Raw genomic sequence first — 11,743 nt, 5'->3', positions numbered from 1 at the left:
GGTAGAAGACGTTGTTTCCACGAAATGATTTGAATTATTTGACATATTTAAGACGGTTGTATACCAATTTGCAGCCGTATATTTAACATTACGAGAAAGTTGTATTCTGATAGTATAATTCATGGAAACGTGAAGCCCAAAAAATGAAACAAAATGTAATTCCATTCCTGTTTTCTTACATTTGTGAACTATCCGAGGATCAATTGAATGAAAAATACACACCATATATCACAGGGGCAGAGTTTTTTTTTACATCAAAAGTCGTCTGGTTAAGTGTCTTATAAAAAAAAAAGGTTTTACTCAACCGGCTTCCTTACTTTAAATGAACACATCTATAAACTGTAGATGTCAAATTGTCGCAAAATATGTAAATATTTCCGCAACGTGACGTAACATGGAACGGTCTTCCTTTATGGACTGGAAGTTTCCATAGTATATGGGTGCCTTTGAATCCTTATCTGTTTGAAACTGAAAGACGGTATCTTACAACGAAGAAGAACAATGTAAACTGGCTGCGAGATATAATCATCTTACATTTTGTGAACACACTTCAGGACATCCGTTGATTTTAAGAACATCGAGGATGTTTCTTACCTCTAGAGATACATTTTATTTGAATTGTCATTCGTACTATACCAAGACATTCATAAATATGGAGCCTTCCGTGGCTGTTCGAGCAATATTTGCATTCTTGTGTACAACATTGATCGCTTTTACGTTTTCCGAAGAAACGGTGAGTTTAACAATTTCAAGTTTTCGTTCTTGTTTCTTATAAATCGTTGCGTTCATGAATCATTCTTGATTGCTTCATGTTACGATTTCAAATAAAAATAGTCATGTCAAATATTCGATTACTGGATAACCTTTTTATATGTTTCTTACTTGCTTGTTAGATTTGATAATTCCTCTCAAAATTTGAAACAAAATCTAACTACTTGATAAGCTGTTTTAAAATTTCCAATAAAACGTTCTATGTATTTAGCTAATGATGATTTTTCTTCAATAAATTTCTTCTTTCCAAGATAATAATCTTCAGCACCGGTAAGATAAACCAATACTGTAGTTTTACAATACTTGGCGTACTAATGTAGTCAAATCGATTCGTTAAGAAGCAGTTATCCGTATATAAAATGTTATGGGTAGTTTAAATGAATTTAATTGTTCAACTGGCTTAAAATATTTTTCGCGAATGTTTCGTTTTATTCTAAAAATATTAACAGATATCTACTAATCCATTCAGTAAAACAAACAATTCTCACATTGGAAAGTTTGTGTTATATAATATTAATTAGCGACGAATAGGTAAATATATACACGTATGGATAAATAAGCGAAAATGTGTGTTGTTAATTGAAAATATGAGAGAATGTTTCTAAAGGCAATGTAAAATTTGAGATGTAACTAAACATAAGATACAATTTGTTATTGCATTTTTTTATAACTTCCAGTGCAAATTTTACAAAAAACACACCTTCCTGGAGGATGCTGAAGATACTAATTTTGGAAAGAAGGAATTTATTGAAATTTATTGAAATTTATTAGTTTTTTTTTCAAATTTTGGGAGGAATTATCAAATCTAACAAGCAAGTAAGTATAGTAACTTCGGAAACATGTATGCTGAAAGCTTCAAAAAATAACACTTGCTGACAACGTTTTTAATCCTCTTGCATTGTTTGGCAATTAACGTCATTTAACGACACTTATTTATATTCTGTATATATCATCATATAAAGAACAGAGGTTTTAGAAACTTGTTACTATAATTATCTAATATATTTTACATTGACAGTTTTATTTGATTACTTCTTAGGTGGTCAATTATTGAAAGTTACATAAAACACCAATTCATTTTGCCTTGCATTATCGATCTTAGCAATTCGCTTCCATGCAAACCTTCCATGTGTAAACTTCAATGGTTTTCATGATTTTAAAGGCTAAGGCACAATTAAAGAGATTATGTCCTAAACTATCAAGCAAGTTGATTTTAACTTAATAATGAGATCCTTAAGTACAATATTGTGATACTCTTGGAATTTACAAAAGTAAATGCAAGGGTACTATACTATAAAACTAGTTCTCGGCGACTTTGAAGTTTATCGATTACACCGTGCACTCTTAATTCATTTTACTGTTTATTTACCGTAACGTAAACTCGACTTGTAACACATTTAAATCGGATGTTGTTAGGTACATTTACACGTATGATTTATTAACATTTGAGTGTACTTACCATTTGAAAGCATGGTATTTTCATGTTTTTCTTCATTTATATCGGCTAATATCTCCTGTAAACCTCACGCATGTAATCACTGCATTTCCTACTGTTACATATTCCCATGTCAATTAATAGTTTACTTTCACGGTGTAAGAAAGTTCTGAATTATCAACTCAATATACGATGTATATAAGTCTTAATTTCCTTTCATATTAAATTCAATTTTTAAAAGACATGAAAGTGTTTACTGTGTTTGTTTAACACATTAGCTCACGTCGTTTACTGTATTAATTGAAATATTTGATATGTCATTTCAAGCAAGCAGACGCTGGCAACTATCTAATAAACGATAGGCTCAAGTTATCATTTAACTTAAAATCACTTCGTTTGTATTCACAAAAATTACTTCTTTCACAATTAGGCTTTTCTTATTTCCAATCGTCGTCGATTTATCACCCCTGACAACGTTGCGATTGTACTGTGAACGATCTCTGCGTAAATGGTGTAATTAGTTTTTTATGTTAATTTTATGAAAAGAACTGAAACCATACAATGTTGGTAACATAAACTTCCATTGTAAAAAATACCTGTATAAAAATATTGCGACGTTTTCTACATTCCGAATTGTGTGTAAATTCAACATTTGGAGATTATTTATCACGTTTTTTTTTCATAAGCAATATACAGGCTAAATATCTTATCGACCTTTAGATATGCTGGAATGACTGTTTAAATAAAATACATTCATAAACTTAAATCTTAACAAACATATTTCTTTCACATTTTTCCTAATCTAAGAAAGCAAAATCCAAATTTGTAACTTGGTTCCTTAATCTTTATTAATTTATCATCTTTTACATAGCGCTGCGAGAGATTAAGTCTGTTTTTACATATTCATATGTGTTCCTTGAATGGATACCCAAACCCTGTGCAAATATTTCTAGTGCAAAGTAAAAAATAAATACTGCACAAATCAATAAAAGTATTGAAAATAATTTTGCAATAGAATCGATTTAGATAACCATTCAAATTGAGTTTAAATTTTAGACAAATTCTAGTCCCCCACCTCACCCCACCTCCAAAAAATGACATATGGGAAATATTTCCAGTGAATTTTATTTGTTTTTTATGCGTTTCCCCAAGTTGGGTAAACATTTCTAAAATTAATATTAAACATTGCATAATTGTAATGAATGAAGTTGTCATACATCGTGATGTAGGCAATAGGCAATTATGTCGGTGAACAACCATTTAAAATATTTATTATTTTCAAAGTAATATTTTCCGAAAATGTGTTGCATTTTTAATTTGCTTGTAAATGATTACATGGTTAACGAGATTGAGAAAATCAATAGTTCTTTACACACGTTACTATAAATAAACAGGACATATTAACATCTTTTCTGTGACTCTTCTTCTCATCAATAGAGTTTTCATCGGAGAAGTTTACCTTCACCTACAGATGGCACTCAAAGTAAGATATTTAATGTTTAACTTTGATGCTTTGTTTTTTTTCCACTCCATCTAGATATACAAAAACCTAATTAAACAACATAAATGTGTTTAGTAATTTTAAAGAAAACTTTGGGTGACTTTCTGTTGCAGTTTTATTGACAGTATGTTTGTGAGACAGCATTTAATATGTTAACTTTCACAGCTTAAAACAAGTAAAAAAAATACAACATGTACTTTTTTAAACAAGACAAGTTACTTACTTTTTACATTTGTTTTAGAATAAAAATAAATTCGCCCGCACCTACTCCACCTTCTTCAACCCCCCGCCCCCCCCCAAAAAAAACATAAATAAAAAGAAAATAGAGAGAGGGGAAATGAGAGAGGGGAGAAAAATGTATGCAACATAATCTTAAACAGATAATCATATTTGTACCAAATTTGATGTTAAGGTGTTTCATGTTACTTCAAATTAATGTCTAATTCCATCTTTGCTGCTGCGGTTCTTATTCGTCTCCTAAAATCACAGATAATTGTCATTTCTTGGCGTTTGTCTGACAAATTGAACACAAAGCATAGTTTATTATTTTCAATGCTTTTCTTTCTATGCTACAGTGGCTCACTACTGCTTTTATCAGCGTTCTGAATATCCAAAGGACTGCCGAGACGTCCAAAGTCAGTGTTTTACGTCCAACTCTAGCGGAGTATACATTATCAAGCCAGATGGCTTTGAAGAACCATTTGAGGTCTTCTGCAACAACGACGTTGGCGGAGAAGGCTGGACGGTACGTCTACATTGAAATGTTTTTGTCATATTTTAAACGTGATAAAGCTTTTCGCTAGAATGTAGGATCATGACTTTAACATGTGTAGGCGTAATTAATATGTTACATCCTCCACCCATTAACGTCGAAGTTGGGAAAATAGCCATCATTTTTGGAGACGACCTTTGTGAATAGTTACAACAATTTGTAAAATAAAATGTCCATTCCCAATATTTGTGTGCAATTGTGAGAGAGTATTTAAGTGGTAATAGTTTTCGCCATCTGCTTCTCTATTGTTATAGGTCATACAACGTCGCGACAGCGGTGATGTTAATTTCAATAGGAGTTGGTCACAGTATAAAGATGGATTTGGTTTTCTCCCAACTGAGATTTGGCTCGGCAATGAAAAGATATCATATTTGACGAACCAAGCAGACTACGAACTTCGTGTGGATATAGATTTATCTAATGGAGCTTCTTTCTATACAGCATACAAAGGTTTTCGTATCACTGATGAATGGGGGCAATATACGGTTACACAAATTGGCGCATACGAAATTAATCCACGTAAGTAAAAACGAAACGTTAATAATAATGTCATTACCAATATATTTCTAATACGAAATCTGCAACTAGATCCTTTTCAACAGTCTGCATTACCTTTTCGATAGAAGTCCTTCCTTTCATGAGATTTACTGTAAATCTTTTAATGACTGATAGGTAATTTTGAAATGCAAAGAAGAAAACATATATATTTTCTTGTTAAAATCCCATATTTTGTTCTTGATCTTACCAACTAGCGGGTACAACGACACCATGTCCTACGAACATGATCTACGGAACCTGCAGTTGCAAAGCAACATGTGAAGATCCCAACGGAAAATCTGGTTGTAACAGAGACTGTTTGGGTACTGAGGGTTGCACCTGTCCAGCTGGTTTCTTTATGCAACGGAGTGACTGTATCAGTGAGAGGGAATGCGGGTGTTTCGTAGCAGAGGCCAACTTGGTTATACCAGTGAGTATTTGTACGACTTTCGATATCACGTGACCTTGCAAATAAAACATAATGGCACGTAAGCTAAATTAAATTGCGATAACACAAACTGCAAAAATGAAATGTATTTTCAAATAAATATCTTTCTAATATTTTCAACAATTTAATTCTAGAATGGAGAAACATCCGTTAACGATGACTGCACACAAAAGTGTTCTTGTAACAATAACCAACTGATCTGTGAAGACTACAGATGTAGCACCAATGCTTTGTGTGACGTAAAAAATGAAGTACGACAGTGTTATTGTAATGAGGGATATGAAGGTGACGGTGAAACTTGTGAATCCTTGTACACAGACTGCCAGGATGTTTATGACGCTGGACATAGACAAGATGGCGTTTATACAATCATGCCTACTGGATGGCCTAGTTCACCATTCAACGTAACGTGTAAAATGGAGAACGGTGGAGGATGGACCGTAAGTGTTGATTTAAAGCAAAAAAAAAATGGAATGTGCTAACTATATAGTCAATAATCTTTCTTTCATTATTTTTATCCACTATCTTTCCAGGTATTTCAACGTCGTACTGATGGCTCTACAGGTTTTTATCGAAACTGGGTTGAGTACAAAGACGGGTTTGGTGACAGCAGGAACTTATGGCTAGGAAATGAAAAGCTTCATTACTTGACGAACCAGAGAAACTACAAACTTCGCTTTGACATCACTACTTCTAGTGGATCGGCTAAATATGCTGAATATCCAGAGTTTCAAATAGATTCTGAAATCAACAACTACAGAATGAATAAACTGGGCACTCACATTGGAAACACAGGTTTGTTGCATGTTTGATATTGCGCCTAGCCTTGGATAAGATGTCAAGTTAAAGTTCTTGATGTTATTTTACCTACAAAATATGCCTAGGTACACTGGATCAGGAACCCTCACAAAGAGGGTTTGGTGTAACACCCCACCCCCCCCCCCCCTTTCACACTTCACGCGCACCCTTTTCCGGTTGTGTCAACGAAATAATTATAATGATATAGTTTATAATCCATTTCAAGGAATGTAGGATCAGTCGCACACATTACTTAGAACGCAATAACCGATAAAAAACAGAACAAGTAATGAAATAATACAAACTAACATAGTATTGTGTATTGTCTCTCCCCTTTCAGTCACCTCAATTAATTGCAATTGATTTGTGTTCAAATATGACTTCATATTAACAGACGTCACTGACAAATATGACTCCATATAAGAGAGGGCGCCAACGAACATCAGTATTATGGTAGAATATCAAATATGGCTGAACACTGTCCTCAAAGATGTCGGCGTACCACAACCATAATTGTTCTATTGGTTAAACCCGTGGTGGACCCGAAATATAACTTGCGGAATCCAATTGTAACATTCTACCCAATCTGCTGGGCCATAGCACTTTGCTCACTTTTGATTGGCTTCTGACTGGAGCAATATGCTAATAAACGGTAATATATTTAGGGGTATGCCGGTTTCCAGCTTGTATACAGCATCTCACAATAGAAATTTCCCACAATTTTGTAGGGCGAGTTTTCGTCATCACCTGGCCAGACTGGACAGATCAAGATTTACATTCCATAAATCAGTAAGGTCTGCATATGTTCTTTCTTATTTAACCTAGGAGCCAGATCGCAAGTTAGACTTTAGCAAATGTAATAGAAAATTTATCAAAGACTTTCTCCGGATGTTTGTGTAGAATTCCTCAATCCGCACCGCGCCCCTCCAATTCAAGCCAAGTTATGGTACGTATACACAATTAATAGTTAACTTTTTATATTGTTGGGAATTCTCATATACGCAGGTATTTGTCATAAAAAAACAGTTCTTATATAAATTATTGTCGTTATGCTACAATAACGGTCATTTAAACACGACCCGTTTATCTTGAAACCATAACGATTTGGAGTCTAGACTTTAATATCTACTAAGTTAAATTACCACTGTTACTGTTCGAAAGTGTTCATTTGTTTACGCTACAAATTCCTTCCGTTTATCATAAACTTCCCCAAAACAATAATCTGCTCAAGGTTATAGACGTAATAGAAAATCACGATTGAATAGAGACAAATTTATGTGTGCCAAATATGCAATTTTAGTTTTTAGGCCGTTAATTAAGGTATCTTACAATGTAAATATGCAATTATGCATAAGTTGGTATCTATAAGTTTATATTTTCTTTTGTCAATGATACGACATTGCTAAGTTGTTAAGTAGTCAAAGTACCATGACAACATTTACGTATGCTGATGTTGGCATCCATCTTTATCTTCTGTGTTGTCGAAGCTACGAATTTTCCCTTGTGTTATATCAATGTGATGATGTACTACCAGCATAAACAGTACAGGGTAATACAGGGCTGGGTGAAGTTGCACAAAGTCTAGCAACATGCAAGCATACATCATGTATGCCGTGTAAGCGTTATATAATTGGTAGTGTTCACGAATCATCATTACGTGAGATGTGGTAATGTCTTGCATGACAGGCCGATAGCCAGCGTTCATGGTATGAAGGAACAAACGAATCTTTATCACCATCCTAAGAGTCCGAGAGCTAACGTTTCATGATAAGATGTAGGCTTTAACCTAGCGGCGGAGGCATATTTGTTTGTAGTGGGAGGATAAGATATGTTGTTGTACAGAGAAGGGTCTAGAGGACGTATGTCACCTTGGATAATTTTAGTAAAAAACAGAGGGTGCTTAGATGAAACATGGTGCTATGTTTTGCAACTTGTTAATTAAATGTTGAATGATTTTCGACTGCATATATTTACTTTTAAAAGAATACTTCATGAATTTTTAAAATGTCTGTCTGCAAGTGGAGAGGTGTTGGTAGGGCCTCCTGATTTCTTCTGGTGGTTGAAACCTCCAAAAGTGTACGTGGTAGCGCCCTTCCTTGATATACCCTTTGTTTACATTTCAAATGTTTGTTGAGCGTTGGAATGGATAAAGAGAAGGGGGGGGGGGGTCACGAAATTTGGCTTACATCCGTTACGGGGAAGGATCTAAAGAAATATGTTTACTCTGTTAAATAGGAAGTAATGATATTATTCCAACATCTATCATAAATTGTGTATCAGAACTCCAAATTTCATAATTGCATTAACCAGACAGTACGTAGTGTTCTCTTTGTATAGCTGGATAAACACATATTGGCATGACCTATAGGTCTTTATTTCAAAAATAGTTACAAGATATGATAACGTTTTGAGTAACGAGTAATATAACAATTACCTAAATAATATGTAACTATTCGAAGTTAGGTTTATAAAGTAGGAATATGCTTAACTGTGTCGTTTATCAGGATCTTTAAGTTAATTAAAGCAATCTTACACAATCTTACACAAACAAATGTTAAACCAAAATATGACAATACTGTTAGCAAACTGCTTATCTACTAAAAAGCCTGTGTAAAAGTAAGTGGGCCTGACGTTTCGATCCTAGCAGGATTTTCTTCAGAGTCTAAATGACAAGTAACAGTAACGTAAGGGACAAATACAAGCACATAATACAGATATGTTAATGAGCAAGGTAAATACAAAAGAGATATAAGTAAGATGATTAGTAGACACGGGATGGAGAGAAGAAAGAAACCAACATGGGGAAGAGGGGAGGTATAAGATAAACTGTAGAGGGACAAAGAGAGGATTAGGGTAAGAGGGTAGGGAATACTCTGCAGAAAGACAAAGAACATATGTTCATTTTCCTTTTTCACAAACAAATGTTCATTAACAAATCATGAATGTGAGTGGATTTTGTGTTGGAAAAGGGGCGTGGGTACTTCGGTTGCCAAAATTGACCGCCGTCTGAACTTTCATCCGGTATACAAATGCATCCACATCCAGTTACTTCATTAAGTTGACCTGGTCAGTATCTTGTTGAAAACGGTTGCCACTCTCTTCTTCGTAACTTTGCAGTTATTAGGAAAACAATGTTATCCTTCAATAAAATATATGATTAGTGTCTAAAATTATGAAATATAAGGATGAACATATACAATAATATACGTATTTATACCTCATATTGGATAAAAACATGCTCTCTATAACAGGCTGCCAGAGCCAGGTCGACTGAAGGGGTCAAGGTTTAAGGGTTCAAGGGCTCAAGGTTTAAGGTTCTAGGTCAAGGGTTATGTAAACATAACATTTTTAGGCTTTATGATAAAAATTAGAATACGCTTTACTTTATCCGATATTTTTTTCGATCCCGTGTGTGACCCGGGGTCCCTTCTCTGCAGACCTGTCCTCTATATCATACTGATGAAGTATGAATTATCATGTGAAAATATATATATAGTGGATCTACTATCAAATGTAAAGCTGACATATTGATGGATTTTTATTCAGATGGTTTAATGGACATTACATCAATCACATTAATGCTTTCTGCTACCAGTGCTGGTGACTCTATAATTTTATGTTCTGAATTATTTAGAGTTACATTATTATCATTCGTACATTTAGGTGGTAGAATGAGCAGAGCGAAGGAATACTATAACAAGTTAAAGTAGCAATGTCAACAAATACTGATAAACTTAATGCCTTCCAAGTATCGTACTGTATGATTACTTCCCAGGATTGGCCAATTTGTTAAGAAAACTTCACCAAATTGTGATCTTTGGAGATCTTTGATATTAAGTCGTTGGCACTATTTAAACACACAGAACTTGACTGATAAATGACATAACGGTGCGTACTGTCTGCTACATCATACGTCACTTCTGCTAGCAAGCCCGTAGCCAATAATCCTGTAATATGGACACAATATTTGTGTCATCAAACTTATATATGATAACAGTTATATATGATACATCTCTACATCGTTATATTTGCGGTGAAGTTACTTTAAACGGTGTCTCTATTCGACAAGCAAGAAACTTATACATTATTAAGGTAGCATACGCCTATTAAAAGCCTCATCGACTTACACACTGAATCACAAACGTATTGTGGTATCAAAGTCTAGGTAGAGGTTCTCGCTAGAAAAACGCTACCCATCATTGGATAGTTGGCAAGTTAGTATTTCATGGCACTATCAACTTTCCGTGTCATTCACAGTTTTTGCTATGAGAGCCTAAACAAACTTGTAAACAAACCACCTCTCTCAGTAGTCAACAATTTTCATACGTTACTACTGGGGGCGTAAAGGGGTTTAAATCTGCTTTGATTGACCCAATTTTGGCTCCACATGTTCTTCCATTCATGTTCTTTAAAGGTCAAGACAAAAGCATACTGATTTGCGGCAGTTATCTAAAAGGAGCACATTCGGGCGGATCGGTAAATAGTATAATAGGAGTATTCCACCTAAGGCCTGTAATCTGACATATGGCATGGCTTGATTCTGGTGTGCAAGATAAGAACAGTCGATATCGTTACGGTACTGTACCTGTAGCATAATTACAAATAGAAAAGCTTGAAACATGGGTATGTTGGAAGCTGTGGTAATTGTTAGAGAGCCCTGGAAAAAGTAAAAAGGGTTGACATCTCCTCAGCGAGAGGTCAAAAACAACTATAGCAGCAAAATTTGTCATCGCGTGTGCAGTTGTTTATTACAGTTAACCTTCCGTCCTTTTTGACCTCAATCTTATTACATCTCCGCTTCTCCGCGTGCACCCAGAAGCTGTTATATTGAAATCATACATGGTGTTTTCTATAAGAGTTTGTTCTAATCAAAGTACAGATCCTTTTCAAACATTGCATAAAGCTTAGCTGTGATTGAAACAAATAGTCAGTTCTCATTGCAATTAATACAAATACTAACTGGAATACTGAACACAAAAGAAACGTTATAAAAGACGCTATTTTTCGGTTTTAGTTACCTTGAACCGGCATGGTTATCGGGAGATTAATAGCCAATATGATTCTTTATGATGTTTTTGTGACCTTTTGTTGTTGCAGTTGCCTTTGAATACAATTTGTTGATATGCTCATCTCAAGAACAAACTTTATTAAAGACGTAGAGTTTCTACAATTTTATTGATTGTGAGTGACTAAAGATTTCATTTCATATACTACGTTGTTGATTTCTAATAGGATGATATGCAGATATACCCCAACTGCTGTAATTTAACGAGAGTTTAACTAAATCACATACGTTATTGGATATATGTAATGGTATATGTAACACAAAAGAAGACTATGAACGACGATATGTATATAATATTTAATTGACAAAGATAATCAAACCAGAAAATTTCCATTTCACGACAAGTTTCAATCTTTTAGGATTCTTCAGGCGAGGGTAGGAATCGAATCGATGTGTCAGATCGATATCCGTACCAC

The 11,743-nt window shown here is 34.4% G+C and overlaps 1 protein-coding gene across 1 annotated transcript in view; it reads left to right on the top strand.

The window, feature by feature from the left end:
* Positions 1-4,245: 4,245 nt before the first annotated feature.
* LOC139973659 (microfibril-associated glycoprotein 4-like) overlaps positions 4,246-11,743 on the top strand; it is a 32,156-nt gene continuing 24,658 nt past the window's right edge. The window contains exons 1-4 of the mRNA XM_071980481.1: positions 4,246-4,452; positions 4,734-4,998; positions 5,232-5,446; positions 5,599-5,904. Coding sequence (XP_071836582.1) covers positions 5,261-5,446; positions 5,599-5,904 — 492 coding nt within the window. The 5' untranslated portion in view covers positions 4,246-4,452; positions 4,734-4,998; positions 5,232-5,260. The remainder of the gene's footprint in view (positions 4,453-4,733; positions 4,999-5,231; positions 5,447-5,598; positions 5,905-11,743) is intronic.

This window comes from Apostichopus japonicus, chromosome 9 (assembly GCF_037975245.1).
Source record: "Apostichopus japonicus isolate 1M-3 chromosome 9, ASM3797524v1, whole genome shotgun sequence".
Classification (NCBI taxonomy): Eukaryota; Metazoa; Echinodermata; class Holothuroidea; order Aspidochirotida; family Stichopodidae; genus Apostichopus; species Apostichopus japonicus.
This window is presented reverse-complemented; position numbering and strand designations above follow the sequence as displayed.